Genomic DNA, 24,129 nt, shown 5'->3' with positions numbered 1-24,129 from the left:
TTGCTTTTCTTTATTTACATGTAAATTTCTTTGTGTTCTTTCCATCTTCAGGGGTGTCAACAAGTCTAAATTTAAAATCCTGAAAAAGCCGAGGATTTCGGGGCCGCAGGTCCCCATTGGGGTCAAGGGGCAAAGCCCCTGTGGCAGTATAGTCTAAAATCTTTTTTCTATGTGTTGCATTTAATCAAAAGATATAAAAGTTGAGTGTAAACAAAAAAAGATAAAACAACTTTTAAACAAGCACATAACTTTAATTATATATAAAAGGAGAAACTACATGTATATCATCTGCTCTCATTTTCGACCAAAAACTTTTCTAGCTGTCCAATTTATACATAAACTAGAAATGTGTCCATAGGACACGGGTGCCCCCACCGCGCCACTGTTCTGTCAATCTTTTTACTAAGTCAAGGGAAATAACTCTACAAATACTTGATAAATCCACAAGCGAAACCACAGGTGCAAATCTAAATATGCTGAGCAACCTGCCCATAAGGTTTAATGACTATGTCAAATCCTTTTTGAGTAACTTGCAACACAAATTGAAAATTGCAAAATTTTACTAAGTCAAGGGCAATAACTCTGAAAATACTAAAGATATCCAGACGAAAATACCCTGGTGCACAACTGCACATGCTGAACAACATTCCTGTAAAGTTACATGACTCTAGGTCAAATACTTTTTGAGTTACGTGCGACACATGTTGAAAATTGCAAAAATTTACTAAGTCAAGGGCAATAACTTTGAAAATACTAAAAATATCCAGACGAAAATACCCAGATGCGCAACTACACATGCTGATCAACATTCCTGTAAAGTTTCATGACTCTAGGTCAAATACTTTTTGAGTTACGTGCGACACAAGTTGAAAAGTGCAAAATTTTACTAAGTCAAGGGCAATAACTCTGAAAATACTAAAAATGTCCACACGAAAATACCCAGGTGCACAACTACACATGCTGATCAACATTCCTGTAAAGTTTCATGACTCTAGGTCAAATACTTTTTGAGTTACGTGCGACACAAGTTGAAAATTGCAAAATTTTACTAAGTCAAGGGCAATAACTCTGAAAATACTAAAAATATCCAGACGAAAATACCCAGGTGCACAACAACACATGCTGAACAACATTCCTGTAAAGTTTCATGACTCTAGGTCAAATACTTTATGAGTTACGTGCGACACAAAAGTGAACGGACGGACGGACGGAAGGACGGCCGGACGGACGGACAGACAGACGGACGGACGGACAAGGGTAAATCTAAATGCCCGCCACTAACGTGGGGGCACAAAAATCACCTAATACAAGAAGTATTAATGTATGAGCTTGTTTGTCTTTTCTGATTTATACATTTTTACCATTTTTAGGTCAGGACAAGTAAGTCTTAGGTCAGGGCAAGTAGTTTTGAGAACTACTTGCCCGACAGGACAACCTGATTCAAAAGTTAATGTCTACGCCTGCAATGTCTTTGCAATTTGCCGAAACTTAGGAACCATGTCCCACAGCATGTATGGGGTAAGGTTATGTACCTGCTTGTGACGACATGAAGCTGATTGTCTTCTATACAATTTGCCATAATGCCGGCGAATAAACACATCAGAATTTCTCATTCCTGTAAAGATATTGAATAACTTAATATGGTGTGATGAAGTATTTAACGATAATATAAGCACAATATTAAAATCTAAAATATACAATACATGTATATATTCCATAGATATGCGTTAACATGCTTTACATTTAAAGGAACACCTTTTTCTGCGTCTGAAATACAAAACTAGAACTCCGCGAGTCCGATGTGTCGCCTTGTGAACAATATAGTTTAGAAGAAATGGCCAGGACAAAAATGAAATTTGAAAATCAACAAAGGGCATTAAATCAAAAAATAAGAAATGCAGAGTACCAGTTCTTGTGCACTGCACTTCTTCTTAATGAGATCTATCATCCTATGGAGTTTAATGTCCATAGCTTTTATACTTTAGGAGAAATGGCCCGGACTAAAATAAAGTATGAAAATTAACAAAGGGCAATAACTCAAAAAATAAGAAATGCAGAGTACCAGTTCTTGTGCACTGCACTTCTTCTTAATGAGATCTATCATCCTATGAAGTTTCATGTCCATAGCTTTTATACTTTAGGAGAAATGGCCTGGACAAAAATAAAGTATGAAAATTAACAAAGGGCAATAACTCAAAAAATAAGAAATGCAGAGTACCAGTTCTTGGGCACTGCACTTCTTCTTAATGAGATCTATCATCCTATGAAGTTTCATGTCCATAGCTTTTATACTTTAGGAGAAATGGCCTGGACAAAAATAAAGTATGAAAATTAACAAAGGGCAATAACTCAAAAAATAAGAAATGCAGAGTACCAGTTCTTGTGCACTGCACTTCTTCTTAATGAGATCTATCATCCTATGAAGTTTCATGTCCATAGCTTTTATACTTTAGGAGAAATGGCCCGGACAAAAATAAAGTATGAAAATTAACAAAGGGCAATAACCCAAAAAATAAGAAATGCAGAGTACCATTTCTTATTCACTGCACTTCTTCTTAATGAGATCTATCATCCTATGAAGTTTCAAGTCCATAGATTTTATACTTTAGGAGAAATGGCCCAGACAAAAATAAAGTATGGAAAATTAACAAAGGGCAATAACTCAAGAAATAAGAAGTGCAGAGTACCGGTTCTTGTGCACTGCACTTCGGGTCATTGTAAGAAGCATGCATACCAAGTTTGAAGTCAATCCGACTTATAATGACCGACTAATGCTCCGGACAAGCTTAAGGGGACGCCGACAACGACGCCGCCGACAAAAGTAACCCCTATATGTCGCCTTTTTCAAGGCGACACAAAAAAACAACAAAGAAAAACACACAAATACATAAGAAACTGCTTTTATTTCCAAATTAAGTGTCAAAATGGTATGACATTTTATGTATGTAATTGAAACATATATTTTGCTAGTCAAACTAGAACTATCACTAAATGTGATTAATACCCCCACAAGACTGCTTCGGAAATAAGGATGTTACTAGTAACAGAATACCTTGTAAAAGAATTGAAATATAGAGTAATGGTTGTGGGCAATTAAAGATAGTTGTGGTTCTTATATGTTGCATTTCCTTTCAATGTGGTTGGCCATTGATGAAGTTTTATTGAATTACTCTGTAATAAGTCCAGAAAGACAAAGAAAAGGAACAAAGGGCAATAACTCTATAAATACTGAAGATAGAGTTATAGTTCTTGTGCACTGCACTTCCTCTTATTGTGCTTGACCATTGTATGAAGTTGTTTTGAATTCCAACCAGTATGTTTTAAGTTATGCTCCAGACAAGGAAAAGTATCAAAGGGCAGTAACTCTGTATTTTGTCAAAATGGAGTTATGGCTGTTGTGCACTGCAGTTCCTTTTAATGTCCTTGACAACTGTATGAAGTTGTATTGAATTCCAAACAGTAGTTTTCAAGTTATGCTCTGGACAAGGAAAAGTAACAAAGGGCAATAACTCTGTAATTAGTCAAGATGGAGTTATGGTTCTTGTGCACTGCACTTTCTCTCAATGTGCTTGACCATTGTATGAAGTTATATTGAATTCCAACCATTAGTCTTCAAGTTATGGTCCAGACAAAAATGGCAATGGAAAAGCAACAAAGGGCAATAACTCTGTAATTACTTTAGATAGAGTTATGGTTCTTGTGCACTGCACTTCCCCTTATTGTGTTTGAAAATTGTATGAAGTTGTTTTGAATTCCAACCAGTAGTTTTCAAGTTATGCCCCGGACAAGGAAAAGTAACAAAGGGCAATAACTCTGTTATTAGTCAAGATAGAGTTATGCTTCTTACGCACTGCACTTCCTCTCAATGTGCTTGACCATTGTATGTAGTTATATTGAATTCAAACTATTAGTCTTCCAGTTATAGTCCGGACAAGGAAAAAGCAATGGAAAAGCAACAAAGGGCAATAACTCTGTAATTACTTAAGATAGAGTTATGGTTCTTGTGCACTGCACTTCCCGTTATTGTGTTTGACAATTGTATGAAGTTGTTTTGAATTCCAACCAGTAGTTTTCAAGTTTTGCCCCAGACAAGGAAAAGTAACAAAGGGCAATAACTCTATAATTAGTCAAGATAGAGTTATGGTTCTTGTGCACAGCACTTCCTCTCAATGTGCTTGACCATTGAATGTAGTTATATTGAATTCAAACTATTAGTCTTCAAGTTATGGTCCGGACAAAAAAAAGCAATGGAAAAGCAACAAAGGGCAATAACTCTGTAATTACTTTAGATAGAGTTATGGTTCTTGTGCACTGCACTTCCCGTTATTGTGTTTGACAATTGTATGAAGTTGTTTTGAATTCCAACCAGTAGTTTTCAAGTTTTGCCCCAGACAAGGAAAAGTAACAAAGGGCAATAACTCTATAATTAGTCAAGATAGAGTTATGGTTCTTGTGCACAGCACTTCCTCTCAATGTGCTTGACCATTGAATGTAGTTATATTGAATTCAAACTATTAGTCTTCAAGTTATGGTCCGGACAAAAAAAAAGCAATGGAAAAGCAACAAAGGGCAATAACTCTGTAATTACTTTAGATAGAGTTATGGTTCTTGTGCACTGCACTTCCCCTTATTGTGTTTGACAATTGTATGAAGTTGTTTTGAATTCCAACCAGTAGTTTTCAAGTTATGCCCCGTACAAAGAAAAGCAACAAAGGGCAATAACTCTATAATTAGTCAAGATAGAGTTATGGTTCTTGTGCACTGCACTTCCTCTCAATGTGGTTGACCATTATATGTAGTTATATTGAATTCCAATTAGTCTTCAAGTTATGCTCCGGACAAGGAAAATGCAACGGACGTCTGGAACGACCGACCAACCGACCGCCCGACCGACCGACTCCTATATACCCCCCCAAACTTCGTTTTTGGGGGTATAATAAGTTCTATGTAATGTACATGTTTGTATTTTATTTTTGTATTGTTAATTCTTTTAAGATGATGTACACGTGTATTATCAAAGCAGAATACTATTTAGATGAGAATGTATGTCAAGCATACTGAATTCATTTAATTTAATACTTCTTTCTACTTTTCACTTCCAAGTATCATATTTGTATGATTTCAAAGACAGGAAGCGAGAAACAAGCATAACTCAATGAAAACTAGGAATGTGTCCATAGGACACGGGTGCCCCCACACTCCACAGATTTGTCAACCTTATGTCTGTAGGTCAAATTTTTTTTTTTGCTACATGTGCCCAAGTTGAAAACTAAAAATCTTTTATTAACTAAAGGGCAAATACTACAAATACTGAATAAATCCACAAGAAAGCCCCAAGGTACAAAAGTACACATGCTGACCAACATTCTTGTAAACTTTCTGGCCTACAGGTCATAAAATTTTTGAGTTACGTGCAACACAAGTTGAAAATTGCACATTTTTACCAAGTCAAGGGCAATAACTCTAAAAATACTAAAAATATCCACACGAAAATACCCAGGTGCCAACTACACATGCTGAGCAACATTCTTGTAAGGTTTCATGACTCTAGGTCAAATACTTTTTTAGTTACGTGCGACACAAGTTGAAAATTGCAAAGTTTTACTAAGTCAAGGGCAATAACTCTAAAAATACTAAATATATCCACACATATTACCCAGGGGCACAACCACACATGCTGATCAACATTCTAGTAAGGTTTCATGACTCTAGGTCACATATTTTTTTTTGAGTTACGTGCGACACAAGTTGAAAATTGCAAAATTTTACTAAGTCAAGGGCAATAACTCTAAAAATACAAAAAATGTCCACATGAAAAAACCCAGGTGCACAACTTCACATGCTGATCAACATTCCTGCAAGGTTTCATGACTCTAGGTCAATTACTTTTTTGAGCTACGTGCGACACAAAAAGGGAACGGACGGACGGACGAAAGGACGGACAAGGGATAATCTAAATGGCCCCCTATAGTGGGGGCACAAAAAATGAAACAATAGGACAGGCAATAAAATCGTTAGGCCATTGTACTCATTTTTTTTTTTTTTTTTTTTTTCGTTATGCAACTTTACAAAGGATGGAAATTGTTCATGATGTGCAAACTTGCAATTGTGCACAAGATGTCATTGCTAATTTTGCTCAAAATGCGTTTCTTTTACTGAAAACAACGTATTTTAGTACCTGTTCGGCCATTATACTCATCACCCAAAACAACTTTTTCGACTTTCAGGCCTAAACAGAGAGATGTACAATGTAACCAATAACAGTACAGTACGTGGTTTTTATACAGGGGTTCTGTGCGGCCTAGTTTTACATATAAATTTAATGTTAACTGTATGCTTACCTCAATTTCACTGCTTTTACCGAGCGTTTAGGCCGCCATTTTATGACCCCATTGTACGATTTTGGTCACGTGATCATCTGCAGTGAGAAATGCTGACATCATCGCTATTCATAGTTGCTTGCTCAAAGTTCTGTTTATTTGCACGCTGTGGTAAGTACTACTAGTTTTGCACCCAAATTGCTTCCTACTTTTCCCCGGGTTTTTCCCAATTTTTTCCAGATGACTTTAAAAATCAAGACTTTTTCAAGACCTGGAACGTTTGTTGTTTTTTTCAAAATTCCAAGGGCAAAAACTCTAACAAAACAGATTAAATATACAAGGGAAACCCCAGGTGCTTAACTTCACATGCTGAGCAACATTTCTGTAAAATTTCAAGGCTCTAGGTCAAATACTTTTTGAGCTCTGTGCGCAAAAATGAGAACGGATGGAAGGAGAGACTGACAAGGGTAAATCTAATGCCTATAGTGGGGGCACTAAAATTTAAGGTGTGGCGTTTTGTTCCACTTCCAAAACAAGAGAGCCATGATGGCCCTGAGGTCGCTCACCTGTATATAGGCCCCCGGAGCAGGGCCAGTTTAAACCCCAGGGCTTTTATTTGAACAAACTTGGAAGACACCTATAAGAAGATGTTTCATGATGTTAAGTTTTTACTACACACATATAATGAAAAACAATGATCTGCCACCCCCCCCAATTTTAACCCAAGGGCTTTTATTTGAACAAGAGCCATGTCAACATGGCCATCCCCCGCCGAATGTGTTTGCTCATTGGAAGAATGTATATGTAGTAGAGCGGAATAATTCCATTTTAAGAGGTCTTTTGGTAATGAAAACTGATGGCTATAGTGATTACAGATTTGAAACCTATGTGAATACTGATGGCTGAAAATAACAAAGGGCAATTACTGAAAAAAAATGCAGGGTAGGTTATCATTCTTGTGTGCTGCATCCCTCCTCAGTAAAATCTATCCACCTATGAAGTTTCAAGTTGATACCTCAAATACTTTTTGAGAAAAAAATTGAATTGAAAAATTAAGTATGAAAAAGAACAAAGGGCAATAACACAACAATTATAAAAGGTAGAGTTATCATTCTTGTGCAGTGCACACCTCCTGAGTGAGATCTATGCACCTATGAAGTTTCATTTTGATATCTCAAAGGCTTTTTGAGTTATGCTCTGGACAAAAATTAATTTTGAAAAATAACAAAGGGCAATAACTAAAAAACAATGCAGGGTAGAGTTATCATTCTTAAGCACTGCACTCCTCCTCAATGAGATCCATCCATCTTTGAAGTTTCAAGTTGATACCTCAAATACTTTTTCATATAAGCTCTGGACAAAATAGCATGAAAAAAAACAAGAAACATGGCAATGCCATGAAACCAGGTTTTCAATTATCACCATTGTAGATAAATATGTTGTATTTGAAATACAAATACAAGCAACAAACAATGTAGCTATGTGCAATGTAAAACATGAATAATGTAGGAGGAATTGCCACTGAAGAAGTGTTCACTATAATATTATGTATAAGGAAAAAAACAAAGGGCCATAATTAGGTCAAAAACTATCCAATCACAAAACCCCGACAATATGTGCCAGGGTGCTTGATGACAAAGCTTCTGTGAAAGTTTGAACAAAATCCGTTGAGAAATGTAGGACGAGTTCAGCACAGAAGAATTTGTTCACTATAATTATATTGATAATTCTGTATAATGAAAAACAAGTTACAAAGTAGACATGAAATAATATATCATATCTTTTTTAAATTACCTCCAAAGATGATATGACCTTTGACTGCCAAATCAAGTTAAAATCATGTAAACAGGATTTTCAATGTTAATGTCACTGTGACCTTGACCTTGGAGCCAGCCATGCGGAACATGCGTTCTGCACGTCATCTTGATGTGGTAAACATTTGTCTGAAGTTTCATCAAAATTCTTCAAAGGGTTGAAGAGTTACAGAGCGGACAGGATTTTCAATGTTAATGTCACTGTGACCTTGACCTTGGAGCCAGCCATGCGGAACATGCGTTCTGCACGTCATCTTGATGTGGTAAACATTTGTCTGAAGTTTCATCAAAATTCTTCAAAGGGTTGAAGAGTTACAGAGCGGACACAATTTCGTTTGACGCCCGCCCGCCCATCCGCCCAGCTGCCCATCCGCCCATCCGCCCGCCATACCCCAATCTAATAACCAGGATTTTCAAAATTGAAAACCTGGTTAACAAAGGGCAATAACTCAAAAATTGTATAGGGAAGAGTTATCATTCTTGCGCACAACATTCCTCCTCAATAAGATCTATCCACCTATGACATTTCATGTTGATATCTCAAACACTTTTTGAGTTATGCTCAACTCAGGTGAAAAATTAGGTATGAAAAATAACAAAGGGCAATAACTCAAAAATTATGAAAGGTATAGTTATCATTCTTGTGCACTGCACTCCTCCTCAATGAGATCCATCCACCTATGAAGTTTCAAGTTGATACCTCAAATACTTTTTGAGATAAAGTCTGGACAAAATAGAATGAAAAATAACAAAGGGCAATAACTCAAAAATTATGCAGGGTAGAGTTATCATTCTTGTGCACTGCACTCCTCCTCAATGAGATCCATCCACCTATGAAGTTTCAAGTTGATACCTCAAATACTTTTTCAGATAAGCTCTGGACAAAATAGCATGAAAAAAAAACAAAGGGCAATAACTCAAAAATTGTAAAGGGAAGAGTTATCATTCTTGCGCACAACATTCCTCCTCAATAAGATCTATCCACCTATGACATTTCATGTTGATATCTCAAACACTTTTTGACTTATGCTCCACTCAGGTGAAAAATTAGGTATGAAAAATAACAAAGGGCAATAACTCAAAAATTATGAAAGGTAGAGTTATCATTCTTGTGCACTGCACTCCTCCTCAATGAGGTCTATCCACCTATGAAGTTTCAAGTTGATAACTCAAATACTTTTAGAGATATGCTCCGGACAAAAATGTCGGACGGAAGGACGGATGGACTGACGGATGGAAGGTCGGACGGACGGAGACTATTTCTATATCCTCCGCCGAAATTTTTTGGCGGGGGATAACAAACATGGTAGACACCCATAAGAAGATGTTTCATGCTAAACATCTAAGATGTAGCTCATTGGGTTTTTCCAAAGAAAATTTTTAAAGTTTTTAGTATACACATATAGTTAAAAACAATGACACCCCTGGTGCGGGGCCAGTTTTGACCCCAGGGCATTTATTTGAACAAACTTTGTAGACACTTACCAGAACATGTTTCATGTTTAATATCTTTACTCTAGCTATTTGGGTTTTTTCAAAGAAGATTTTTAAGTTTTTGCTATACACATATAAGGAAAATCAATGACCCCCGGGGCAGGACCAATTTTGACCCAAGGGCTTTTATTTGAACAAACTTTGTAGACACTCACTAGAAGATGTTTCATGCTTAATATCTAAACTCTAGCTATTTAGGTTTTTTCAAAGAAGACTTTTTAAGTTTTTGCTTTACACATATAAGGAAAATCAATGACCCCCGGGGCAGGGCCAAATTTCACCCAAGGGCTTTTATTTGCACAAACTTGGTAGACACTCATTAGAACAAGTTTCATGCTAAATATCTTAGCTCTAGCTATTTTGATTCTTTAAAAGAACATTTTTTAAGTTTTTACTATATGCATATAGGGAAAATCAATGACCCCCTGGGGCGGGGCCAATTTTGACCCCAGGGCTTTTATTTGAACAAACTTGGTAAACACCCATTAGAAGATGTTTCATGCTAAATATCTTAGCTCTAGCTCTTTGGGTTCTTTAAAAGAAGATTTTTTAAGTTTTTGCTATACACATATAAGGAAAATCAATGACCCCCGGGGCTGGGCCAATTTTCACCTAAGGGCTTTTATTTGAACAAACTTGGTAGACACCCATTAGAACAAGTTTCATGCTAAATATCTTAGCTCTAGCTATTTTGAGTTTTTTAAAAGAAGATTTTTTAAGTTTTTACTATATGCATATAGGGAAAATCAATGACCCCCTGGGGCGGGGCCAATTTTGACCCAAGGGCTTTTATTTGAACAAACTTGGTAGACACTCATTAGATGATGTTTCATGCTAAATATCTTAGCTCTAGCTATTTTGATTCTTTAAAAGAACATTTTTTAAGTTTTTACTATATGCATATAGGGAAAATCAATGACCCCCTGGGGCGGGGCCAATTTTGACCCCAGGGCTTTTATTTGAACAAACTTTGTAGATACTCACTAGAAGATGTTTCATGCCAAATATCTTAGCTCTAGCTCTTTGGGTTTTTTAAAAGAAGATATTTAAAGTTTTTTCTTTCGGTTGTCATTGCAACCAGAGTTCTGCATGGAATTAAATTCTTTGAACAATTTTTAAAGGTGACCACCAAAGGAACATTCCTGTGAAGTTTGGATGAAATTGGCTTAGTGGCTTATGAGGAGATGTCATTTAAAGTAAAAGTTTACGGACGGACGGACGTACCAACTTTTGATGTTTATGAGGCAAATAAGCTCAAACAAAAAAATAGCTCTTAATTTGAATTTTATGAGTTTTTGTTCTTTATTTAACTACGGAATGAAGCTAATAATAATCAAATGTTTGCTCGGACGGATGGATGCCGGACGAAAAGCGATCACAAAAGCTCACCCTGTCACTTTGTGTCAGGTGAGCTAAAAACAGACTATCAATTAAGTCTCAATTTTCCAAAACCTATTTCATTTAACAATTTATAGGTCTCAAATGTTCACAAACACATTTCAATTAATTCAACTCTATATTTTAACTCAACCTGAGATTTTTTTGTAAATGGTTATTCATCTCCCCAATCACTCAATTCATTTAATGATTTATAACAATATTGCATAAAAACTGAGGTGAAGATAGTTCTATTTCAAGGCAGTTCTATTTCAATTCTTATAAGAGGGTCTTTAAGCAAAAAAATGTCATTTTTCAGCATCTTAAAACATCCCAAAGTTTCTCCGAGGGTATAAAAATAAAATAATAAATAACAAGAAAAACATACATCAGGTGAGCTGACTGTTGATGAGGCTTCTGAAGACATAGATCCACGCCGTGATCTGGTTTGTGGTGGAGAGAAACGTGCTCTGCGACTTGGATTACTTCTTTTTACAATTGGAATAGACAACCGTTTTAACTTTGGCTTCTTCTAAACAAGAATAAATAAAAGAGGATTGAAATGAAGGGACTGAAAATCCAGACAATCATTTATCAAGCTACTACAAAAATCATTAATAATGTGAATATGTGAAAGTGAATCAAAGAATAATGAATCTATTCCACCTCTGCACAAAAATAGGCACAGCCACAGCTAAACATGTGCCACCATTGGACAGGAACAATCCAGTGCCAAGTTTGGCTGAAATTGGATTTGTGCTTTTTCACAAGAAGAATCTATATCACACACGCACACGCACACACACACACAGGTGAATCACTATATACCGCCGCATACGCAGATGCTGCATCGGCTTAAAAATATTGTCTGTACTTTTTTGCATTATCACAGGATCAAGTTTTTGTGTTGTATTATCAATATTTTTAAGTCTATTTTTTGCCAGAGAAACAAAATTTTTCAACATAGGAAGGTTAACTGCTGTGATTAACTCATTATTTCAAGTTCATGAAAAAAATTTCAGAACTTTTTGAGTTATTATCAGGATCCAGTTTTGTGGGCCGACAGACGGACTGATGAAAGTCAACCTTATAAAGTCCCGAGAAGGGCACTAAAAAGGTTTTTCCATATTAAGGCTGCCTGACAAAGATTTTCACCACAGACCCCTTTTAACAAGATTTTTCTATTTTCAGCTCCTGTGACCTAGCTTTTCATCCCACAGATGAGCCATGTCAGAGCAATTACTTGGAAAACAAGTGAAAAAAGTGCTATGCCACCACATCAATACAACACTAGATAGTAGTGTAGGAACAGAAGATTTTTTTGTTTCTATACAATTTGAACTTTGCCAGAATGCAGTTGAGTCTAGTGAATTTGGTGGTCAAGGTCATATTTGAAGGTCATATTTGACATGGCCTAAATTTCATGACTGTACATCAAAGGACAAGACAGTCACTTTGTCAAAATCTAGGTCAGCTAATATCAAAGTTCAATTTACATCATAAACTGTGCACATGGTTAAAAATTTCATAGCTGTACATCAAAGGAAAGAAAGTAAGTCACATCAAGGCCCAAGAGTTAAATTCAAACCAATCTTGATACAGGTCCACCAGACAATGTTTCATGTCAAATATCTAAACTGTAGCTTTCTCCTGTTCAGTTTTTCTGTTTTTTTACTAATAATGTACATAATGAAAAATCAATGACACCTGGGGCAGGTCCAATTTTCATCCCAGGGCTATAATTTGAACAATCTTAGTAGAGGTCCACTACGCAATGTTTTCATGCAAAATATCTAACCTCTAGCCTTGTCAATTCAGAAAATAAAGATTTTTCAAGCGTTTACTATATATACATATAAGGAATATTCTTACATTTTCCCGGGGCAGGGCCCAAATTTTTTAAACAGGGAGGGGAAAAATTTTTGAAAAACCTTGGTAGGGGCCCTTTTTGGGATATATTATATCCCAAAAATGCCCGGGCCGCCAAAGAAAAAAGGGCCCCTGGGGCTTTTTTTTATCGATTTTTTTTTTAGGACATCCCATTATTCTGCAGGTGCACTTTTTTTTACATGGATTTTTGCAAATCCCTTTTTTGAGATATAGGGGTTAAAAAAAGGGGAAAATTTTAATTAAAACATAAAAAAGATTACTTTAACAAAGCCCAAATGTTTTCCCTAGCAGATAACTGTATAAATAAAGGTCAAGTTTTTTCAAAAGTTTTAATTTTTGACTAACTACAATGAAAATTTAAAAAATTTTTAAAGGGTTGTTTAAGATATTTTTAAATTTCAAAAAAATTTCAAACACTGTTTTCATAAAAGTACAATTATCGTATTCTTGAATAATACATGTACAACTGTTACATATTATCATTATAAAACTTGAACCTGCTTTCATACCTAAGAAACTTAATAGCAAAACACTAATTGTAAAAAAAAATGTTAACAATCAAACTTGAAAACAATAACAACTAAAAATGTGTCCATAGGACACGGGTGCCCCCACAATCCATGTTTTGTCAATCTTATGACTCTAGGTCAAATTTTTTTTGGGGCTACATGTCACACAAGTTGAAAACTAAAAATCTTTTACTAAGTCAAAAGGGCAAGAACATAACAAAAACTGAATAAATCCACAAGTGAACCTCAAGGTGCTTAAGTACACATGCTGACCAACATTCTTGTAAACTTTCAGGCCAACAGGCCAAATACTTTTTGAGCTATGCATGAACAAGTTGAAAATTCCAATTTTATACTAAGACAAGGGCAATAACTCTAACAAAACTGAAACTAGAAATGCGTCCATAGGACACAGGTGCCCTCACACGCCACTGTTCTGTCAATCTTATGACTCTAGGTCAAATTTTTTTTTTGAACTACATGTGCCACAAGTTGAAAACTAAAATTACTAAGTAAAGGGCAAGAACTTTACAAATACTAAATAAATCCACAAGTAAACTTCATGGTCAATGAGTACAAATGCTGAATTCTTGTAAACTTACAAGTCAAATACTTTTTGAGCTATGCATGAGCAAGTTTATACTACAGTAAGTCAAGGGCAATAATTCTAACAAAACTGAAAAAAAATCCACATGCAAAGTCCCAGGTGCATAGCTTCACAGTGATGTTGATCATTATTCCTGTAATTTAGTGATGTTGATCATTATTCCTGTAAAGTTTGTTGATTTAAAGGAACAAATAACACAACATAATGAAACAGTTTTTACTAAGTCAAGGGCAATAACTTTACAAATACTGGATAAATCCGCAAGCAAAACCCAAGGTGCATAACTACATAAGCTGAGCAACATTCCCGTAAGGTTTCATGACTCTATGTCAAATCCTTTTTGAGTTACATGCGACACAAGTAGGTAAAGGGCAATAACTCTAAAAATACTAAATAAATCCAGAAGAAAATACCCAGGTGCACAACTACACATGCATAACTCCATAAGCTGAGCAACATTCCTCTAAAGTTTCATGACAATGTCCTTTTTGAGTTACATGCGAATTGCAAAATTTTACTAAGTCAAAGGCAATAACTCTAAAAAATACTATATAAATCCAGAGGAAATTACCCTGTTGCACAACTACTACACATGCTGATCAACATTCCAGTAAAGTTTGATAACTCTTGGTCAAGTCCTTTTAGAGTTACATACGACACAAGTTGAAAATTGCAAATTTTACTAAGTCAAGGGCAATAACTTTAAAAACACTAAATAAATCCACATGAATACCCAGGTGCACAGCTTCATATGTTGAGCAACATTTCTGTAAGGTTTCATGACTCTAGGTCAAATGCTTTTTGAGCTATGTGCAACACAAAATGAGAACGGACGGACTGATGGACAGAGGGACAGACGGACAAGTGTAAATCTAAATGTGGGGGCACATAAATAGAATGCACCACTCCAGACAGTCTATACGCATGCAACTTGTGAATTACTCTTCGGTGTATGTGGGGCACGTTGTATCTTGGTATGCAGGTCGTACATATTTTCTAACGTTACGGTATAAATACGCGCCAAGTACAACTAAGGTCTGCCGGCTGTATAACCTCGGGAAAGGTTGTTGTGCGAACCTCATAATTACGTCTAATCAGCGAAACACGAATCTCCTCTGTTCTTTCATAAACAAACTTTCCTGCAGCAGAAAATCTGAAACTGTGATATTTCTGTATTCCTTTCACTTGAAGGAAAAATTGGGTCAAATATGACTTCCAGTCGAACCTGTGTTAAAATAATGTTTAAATGTTTTTTTATTGAAATCTAGTATTTAATGTATGTAAAGTAAATTTTTATTGCAAAATATACCATCTTTGTGGAAAAAATTTAGGTATTGTATTTATTTTTTTCTGAAATTACATATAAAATCAATAACTATTTTGTTTGTTGCTACTATGTATGTGTATTGCTAGCGATCAACGTGGCTCCGATAGTGAGTATCATAATTATGCATGCTTGTTATAATGTTTAAGTCTACATTATATTATTTACAAGTTATCAAAAATCCATTAAAACATTGCTGAAAACATGATATGTTTGTAAAACATGTATACCCCCTATCGGCAGCCAATTAGTCATGTGATCAGGTTATTATGTATTACTTTTGACCTAGTGACCAAAAAATCAATAAGGGTTATTATCTACTGGTCATGATTAGTCATTATGTAATTGTGACAGCAAAGGCTGTGTGCAGCAATTTTATGACAAAGTTATTACAAATCTAACCAAATAATATATGCCTAAATTTTATGAATCATGTAGGCCTCATCAATGACAGCCAAGTTTTATTATATTACATAAAGACCTTGAAAATGTAAATACCAAAAGCATTTTAAGTTTAATAAAAAAAAATATCAACCAAGGCAACTTGAGTTGTTGAGTTATTGGTACATACAAGGTCAATTAATGACATTGACCTTTGACCCTTAAATCAATAGGGTTTACCTACTGGCCAAGACCAATGCACCTGTGAAGTTTGAAGGTAAAGGGCCAATGAGCTGTTGGGATATTGATCAGAAAAAGTTTATACCTATAAGGTCAATGTGATCTTGACCTCTGATCCTTTAAAACCCAAAAAAGAGCCCGTGGGAGGAAAAGCAACCTTTAATATTTTTAGTGCTTGATTTGTAAAAAAAAGCTGTACAGTTACCTCCTTTCCCCGTTTACAGGTTGGGGTCATGATGGTGAACAAGTGTGCAAAGTTTCAAAGCCATATGTCAATGGACTTTGAAAATATTTGAACTATTACAAAAACTTTAACGTAAATTCTAAGTCGAAAAAGGTGCATGATTTTGTCAAAATGCTTGATAGAGTTACCTCCTCCTGTCTACAAGTTGGGGTCATGATGATGAACAAGTGTGCAAAATTTCAAGCCATATGTCAATGGACTTTGAAAATATTTGAACTATTACAAAAACTTTAACGTAAATTATAAGTCGAAAAAGGGGCATGATTTTGTGAAAATGCTTGATAGAGTTACCTCCTCCTGTCTACAGGTTGGGGTCATGATGGTGAACAAGTGTGCAAAGTTTCAAAGCCATATGTCAATGGACTTTGAAAATATTTGAACTATTACAAAAACTTTAACATAAGTGGTTACGCCGACGCAGACGCCGACAATGACGCGGACGCCGACGCTCGGGTGACTACAATAGCTCTACTTATTCTTATCGAATAGTCGAGCTATAAAATCCATTAGGCCACTCTTAAAAAATTATCTGTTTGCTATTGCCGGCCAACAAGCCGAAAATGCCCCGACTCAAAAAGTTTTTTTAGCTTAAAATATTTGGATTTTTTTTTTTTATTCTGCTAAATCAGCCAAAGCACTCAACCAAAAAAAAAAATAAATCCACTCGAAAACAAAAATAAAATCGGAAGGAAAATCACACATTTAATATGTATAGAAGAGTGATCATTCATGAGGGCATTCTGTGCATAAAATTAGGGTGTTACTATTTAAAGTAACGTTATTTACATAAATAGCGACCAACCAGGGAAGGGATTTTCTTTACGTCGAGCAGTTACTGCATGCGCTCGGCAATTAACTAATTATTGAATGTATCAAATTAAGTTGTGGAAAGTGGATTAAAAATAATGTTTGTTCAATTAATGAATATCTGTAAAGCATTTATATGGTCACTAGTTTACAATATGCTTTGGGGTTCATGTTTGTTTGTTTATGTCTGCCGAAACAGATTAAATACTTAATAAGCCCCTCAGTGCAATAAATCATTTCTGGTAGCAGAGGGGATTCTGTCATAAAATTGACCGAAAAAATAAATATTTGGAAGCTGTACATAGTCCTTTCATGTGCATTATTGTTTTGATAGCAGACTTAATTGTTGCACAATATCTTCAAGATCATATTGCAACTGTATTTTTGAAGTTCTATTTGTGTAAACAAGAGCTGTCGGTAGGACAGCAACGCTTGACTATTCTTAGTGCTTGATAGTAAAAAAAATGCTTGATACAGTTACCTCCTCCTGTCTACAGGTTGGGGTCATGATGGTGAACAAGTGTGAAAAGTTTCAAAGCCATATGTCAATGGACTTTGAAAATATTTGAACTATTACAAAAACTTTAACATAAGTGGTTACGCCGACGCAGACGCCGACACTGACACCGACGCTCGGGTGACTGCAATAGCTCTACTTATTCTTACCGAATAGTCGAGCTAAAAATGTAAATAAAATTTCACAATCAAAATGCACTTACGATTAATAATATGTGAATAATTGGCACGATAAATATCCAACATTTTTTTTATACTTTTGAGCAATAATTAAATACGAGTTAATTGACAAATAGAAATGACAGTTGTTTTTTTTTTGATATATAAAAATGGGTGGAAGTCAATTGAGTGTCGGCACTTCTTTGATGATTTGGCAACAACTACAGGTGTGTAAACATCAAAGATTGACAGATTCTTCTCTACAGCCTACCAGTCATTTAACAGAGGTCATCTCGTGTGTAAATTTTGTATTTATTATTTAACAATGGAAACATTATATTCCTTTTATTTATGGATGCTACTGTACATTTTAGTGCGAGTGTTTTTGTGTCTTTTAGCGCTATGGAATTTTAACGGCAATGATTTTCAGTAAATAACAAATATTTTAACAAATTTGAAACAGGCCTGCAAATATCCGCCATTTAAAAATTATAGGAGACAAATCTTGTGTGTGTTATTTTTTAAGTAAATATGTGTAATAAATTGAGTAATGGTCAACCGAGAGAGCCAAATGTCCAGGTGATCCACTATAATTTTTTCCAGATCATACGGGAATACTTATGCAAGATAAGTTGTATCACATTGGTAATTTGACCATGCTTGAATTTATGTCCAAATAGGCATTTTTTTTTTTTTATTTCATATCATGATCACTAGTGAACATGTCTTTTTTGACTGTCTAATACATGTCAGTTTCGTCGTCGCCGATGATGATAATGAAGTCCAAAATTCCACAATCTGCTACAACTAAGCATATATACTTACATTCTGTAAAAATCATGTAATGAAAAAAAAAAAAGCCTACCTACCGACCCACTCTTTGTAACCCTGGGTCTGCAATAGCAAACATATATATTTTTAAGGATGGCCTCGAGTTCATCATCTGACCAAAAGCAATGCACCTGTAAAGCTTCAAGGTCAAGGGTCCATGGGTTGTCCAGTTATTGATAGAAAACAGCTTTGACATGCAAGGTCAATGCAAGATTGACCTTTGACCCCAAATCAATAGGGGTCATCTACTGGCGAAGACCAATGCACCGACAAAGTTTGAGGGCCAACAGCCCATAGCTTGTCAAGTTATTGATCGGAAACTGTTTTTACCTACAAGGTCAATATGCCTTTGACCTTGACCTTTGACCCCAAAATCAAAAGGGGTCATCTACTGGTCAAGTCCAATGCTTATATAAAGTTTGAGGGCCTACAGCCCATGGGTTGTCAGGTTATTGATCGGAAACCGTTTTTACCTACAAGGTAAATGTGACCTTGACCTTTGATGCCTTGACCCCAAAATCAATAAAGGTTATTTACTGGTCAGGAGCAATCATCATACCTAGTTTGAAGTTCCTAGGCCTAACGTTCTTTAGTTATTGATCAGAAACATTTTCTACCTACAAGGTCAATGAGACCTTGACCTTTGACCCCTAAATCAATATGAGTTTTATCTACTGGTCATGATCAATCATCATACCAAGTTTGAAGTTCCTACGCCTTTTTTAGTTATTGATTGGATGTGCTCTTGACCTTTGACCCCAATATCAATTGTGGTAATCTACTGTTCATGAACAATCATCATACCAAGTTTGAAGTTCCTAGGCCTAAGCGTTCTTAAGTTATTAATCGGAACCCTTTTTTACCTACACCGTCAATGTGACCTTGACCTTTGACCCCAAAATCAATACAGGTCATCTACTGGTCATGAACAATCAGCTTACTAAGTTTGAAGTTCCTAGGCCTAAGCATTCTTAAGTTATTGATCAGGAACAGTTTTTACCTACAAGATCAATGTGACCTTCTACAAGGTCAATGTGACCTTGACCTTTGCCCCTAGGCCTAAGCGTTCTTTAGTTATCACTCTGAACCATTTGGTCAACAGACCAACAGACCGACCGACAGACAGACAAATGTAAAGCAATATACTCCCACTTCTTTGAAGGTAAGCATAGTAAATTACCATTTCCATGTCTGACTATTGTTTTCATTTCGATATAAAACAGAGAAATTGTTCCATGCCAATTTATCCACAATGTCTGCAAATTGACTTAAACTCTCACAATCAGACCTCTTGAACAGCTTTTTTTAGTCGCCCGAAGCCACCATCAAGAAGACACCTCATACAAAAATAAAATACGAAAATTAAAGACCATAAAAACCCTTAAAGGGAGACACAGGCAAAATTTCCATTTCTTCGTTTTGAATTTTTAATTCATTAATCTGTAAATGCCCTTAAAATGAATACGCTAGGCAGTCTTAGGAATAAAAGTTTCCTCCTTATAATGAATACAAGAGCGATCAGTAATCACATGTGTCGCCTCATGATGGCCAATTTCATGTTGGGACAAATTTTGTGACAGACAGACGAACAGTGCACAACTAGACTTGGTACTGACCATTCCTGTAAAATTTGGATAAAATTGCACCAGTAGTTTATGAGGAGTAGTCCGGACAAGCTTTTGCGTATTTGGCAACACACAGGAAAAAAATACCTTTTTATCAAAGGGCCATAACTCGGCCAAAAATCATTCAACCGGAAAACCCGTGCAATATGCGCAAGGACTTAAGCTACAGATCAATCCTGTAAAGTTTCATTGAAATTGCATTAGTGATATAAGAGAAGTAGTCCGGACAAACTTTAAAATTAAAAATTATTAAAGGGCCATAACTCTGACAAAAATCATTGAACCGGAAAATGCTGACAATATGCACAACTAGACTTGGTACTGATCATTTCTGTAAAGTTTGGATGAAATTGCACCAGTAGTTTATGAGGAGTAGTCCGGACAAGCTTTTGTGTATCTGGCAACACACAGAAAAAGAAACCTTTTTATCAAAGGGCCATAACTCGGCCAAAAATCATTCAACCGGAAAACCCGTGCAATATGCGCAAGGACTTAAGCTACAGATCAATCCTGTAAAGTTTCATTGAAATTGCATTAGTGGTATAAGAGAAGTAGTCCTGACAAACTTTAAAATTAAAAATTATTAAAGGGCCATAACTCTGACAAAAATCATTGAACCGGAAAATGCTGACAATATGCACAACTAGACTTGGTACTGATCATTCCTGTAAAGTTTGGATGAAATTGCACCAGTAGTTTATGAGGAGTAGTCCGGACAAGTTTTGTGACGGACAGACAGACGGACAGACAGACGACGGAGAAGTGATCCTGGCGACACAAAAATGGTGTTATCCTAACTTGACCCACGTGGGTCAGGTTAGAGCATAAAAATTTCACATTAGTTGTCACAGTGACCTCTGGAAACGTTAAAGAACATGTCAAATGAATGACTTACGTTTGTTTCAATCATACAATATCCACAATATCTGTTATTTTAACTTCCAGGGATTGTTCAAGTCACATGACTAGTTTTATAACTGCTTGGTTATACTCGGCAGTGAAATTTTAGTTGAATACTATAAATAAGTCAAGGGCAACTAGAACTATCGCTGAATGCGATTCATACCCACTCCAATGTCCTTGACAGAAGACGACAGAAGACGACTTGGAAAGGTGGTTAAGGGAATAACTTAAGTGGCACAAATACATAAAAAGAAATTATCTCTGGTGAAAAAAATAAGTGTACAGGTAATAGTATAAATTTATATTATCAAATCATGTTCGAAATAGTTACAAATAACCTTTCATTTTCACAATGTACTAAACATTTTATAAGTCAATTTTTGACCTTCAAGTGTGGCACAAGGGTAAGATGGGTTTTGCACAACGCCCAGTTGGGGTGAACATTTGAGTAAAGTTTGAAGAAAATCCTTCCATTAGTATAGAATTTATAGAGCGGACACAACATATTGTCTAGTATCAATTGTATGTAAATTTAAAGACTTAACAAGAGCTGTCGGAAGGACAGCACGCTCGACTATTCTAAGTGCTTGATAGTAAAAGAGCCTTGATAATGTTAAATTTTTTAAGTTTACAAAAGGGCTAATTTTTTTTTATAAATTCAAGTTATAGGCCTTGGAGAGAGTCTAATTATACAGTATTGGCTTGACTATTCGGAAGGTAATGTCACAAGGGTGTTTTATTGAGTATAATAATACTAATTACCTATGAATACATAAATTTGACAGAAAAGGTACAAAGGCTTGTTATTAAGATGTTTTATCAAGTAAATCACAGCTTTATTATTATTAATGCTTAAATTGTCCCAAAAAAGGCACAAATCCTTCAGTAGTTATTGAGATAACAGCTTACAAGCAAAACTTTACCATGAATTTCTAAGTTGAAAAAGGGGAGAAAAATCAGCCTAAATGCAAGATAGAATTATGGATCTTTGTCAGTGACCTACAATTATGACTCTAAATGCATACGTGAAGTTTTAAATAAATATCTTTAATAGTTATTGAGATATGTAAAACTTGCATGTAAACATTAACCAAGAGACTAAGTAGAAAAGGGGATATGAATCAGCCTTAATGCAAGATAGAGTTATGGAACTTGGTCAGTGACATACAATTATGACCCTCCAATTATGACCCTACGTGCATGTGTAAAGTTTCAAGTAAATATCTTTGAAGACCTTTAACCTTTAACCAAAATTTATAAGTTTCAAAGGGGCAAATAATTCTGCAAATATTGCAGGCAGAGTTATCCAACTTGTCAATCTGATGTACCTTGTTACTATAAATAAGTATTGTAAGTTTCAATTGAATATCTCAAGCAATAATGAGATATTTGACTTTACAAAAAAACTTTAACCAAAATTTCTAAGTTCCAAAGGGGCATAATTCTGTCAATATTGTAGGAAGAGTTATCCAACTTGTCAATCTGATGTACCTTGTTACTAATAAATAAGTATTGTAAGTTTCAATTGAATATCTCAAGCAATAATTGAGATATTTGACTTTACAAAAAACTTTAACCAAAATTTCTAAGTTAAAAAGGGGCATAATTCTGTCAATATTGTAGGCAGAGTTATCCAACTTGTCAATCTGATGTACCTTGTTACTATAAATAAGTATTGTAAGTTTCAATTGAATATCTCAAGCAATAATTGAGATATTTGATTTTACAAAAAACTTTAACCAAAATTTCTAAGTTAAAAAGGGGCATAATTCTGTCAATATTGTAGGCAGAGTTATCCAACTTGTCAATCTGATGTACCTTGTTACTATAAATAAGTATTGTAAGTTTCAATTGAATATCTCAAGCAATAATTAAGATATTTGACTTTACAAAAAACTTTAACCAAAATTTCTAAGTTAAAAAGGGGCATAATTCTGTCAATATTGTAGGCAGAGTTATCCAACTTGTCAATCTGATGTACCTTGTTACTATAAATAACTATTGTAAGTTTCAATTGAATATCACAAGTAATAATTGAGATATTTGACTTTACAAAAAACTTTAACCAACGCAGACGACGACGCGGACGCTGACGCCGACGCCGGGGCGACTTCAATAGCTCTCATATTCTTCGAATAGTCGAGCTAAAAAGGGGCATAATTTTGTCAAAATACAATACAGAGTTATGAAACTTGACCTGCATATCTTATTTGTGACACCTCATATATCTTTTAAGTTTCAAGCAAATACCTGTGCTAGTTTCAGAAATATTCAAGTACATGTTAAAATTTAAGAACATTTTCTTAGTCAATTTTTGACCTTCATGTGTGACCTTGACCTTTAGCCGGCACAAAGGTGACATGGATTCTGCACATAACCTGGTTGAGGTGAACATTTGAGCCAAGTTTGAAGAAAATTCTTCCATTAGTATAGGATTTATAGAGTGGACATGACATATTGTCTAATATTTGATTGTATGTAAATTTGAAGACTTAAAAAGGTGCATAACTTTGTTTGAATGCAATACAGAGTTATGAAACTTGACCAGCATATCTTAATTGTGACGCTACATATATATTTTAAGTTTCAAGAAAATACCTTTTCTAGATTCAGAAATATTCAAATAAATGTTAAAATTTAAGAATATTTTCTAAGTCAATTTTGACCTTAACCTTTTCCCTGATACAGCCCCCTTAATTTACTGCTTTACACCCCATAATACAGTAGCCAGATAGATAATCAATAATCAATGTCCTACTGATAAGGAGTCACACACTATCTCCATATATGTAGGGTATGATAAATTATAGGTAAAATTGGTCAAATTAGATACCTATATACTTTAACTGGAAAATAAAGTATTAAGTTGTGTTTTGACAATTTTTGTATCAACAAGCAAATTCGTTGAATTTATATCCCCCGCCAAGTACTGGTTATTATTAACACAACAACTGAAGACATAAGGCTTTATTTATATATTAATCATGGCATAAACTGTAATATTCTTTGAACTTGAAGCCTTGTACCTTCAAACAAGAAGAATTTTTAAGTTTTCACTATATACATATAAGGCAATAGAAAATAAATA

At 35.2% G+C, this 24,129-nt stretch overlaps 1 protein-coding gene across 4 annotated transcripts in view; it reads right to left on the bottom strand.

Annotated features, from left to right (window-relative positions):
- Window positions 1–24,129, bottom strand: part of LOC132733267 (cell division cycle-associated 7-like protein) — a 202,736-nt gene that overhangs the window by 83,156 nt on the left and 95,451 nt on the right. For 3 of the 4 annotated variants that reach the window (XM_060719873.1, XM_060719874.1, XM_060719876.1), the window contains one exon: window positions 11,394–11,537. The exons of the other annotated variant lie outside the window; for it this stretch is intronic. In XM_060719873.1, coding sequence (XP_060575856.1) covers window positions 11,394–11,537 — 144 coding nt within the window. The remainder of the gene's footprint in view (window positions 1–11,393; window positions 11,538–24,129) is intronic. 4 annotated transcript variants of the gene reach the window in all.

The sequence above is a fragment of the Ruditapes philippinarum genome, unplaced genomic scaffold (genome assembly GCF_026571515.1).
Source record: "Ruditapes philippinarum isolate M1 unplaced genomic scaffold, ASM2657151v2 ctg1321_1_1_1_1, whole genome shotgun sequence".
Classification (NCBI taxonomy): domain Eukaryota; kingdom Metazoa; phylum Mollusca; class Bivalvia; order Venerida; family Veneridae; genus Ruditapes; species Ruditapes philippinarum.
This window is presented reverse-complemented; position numbering and strand designations above follow the sequence as displayed.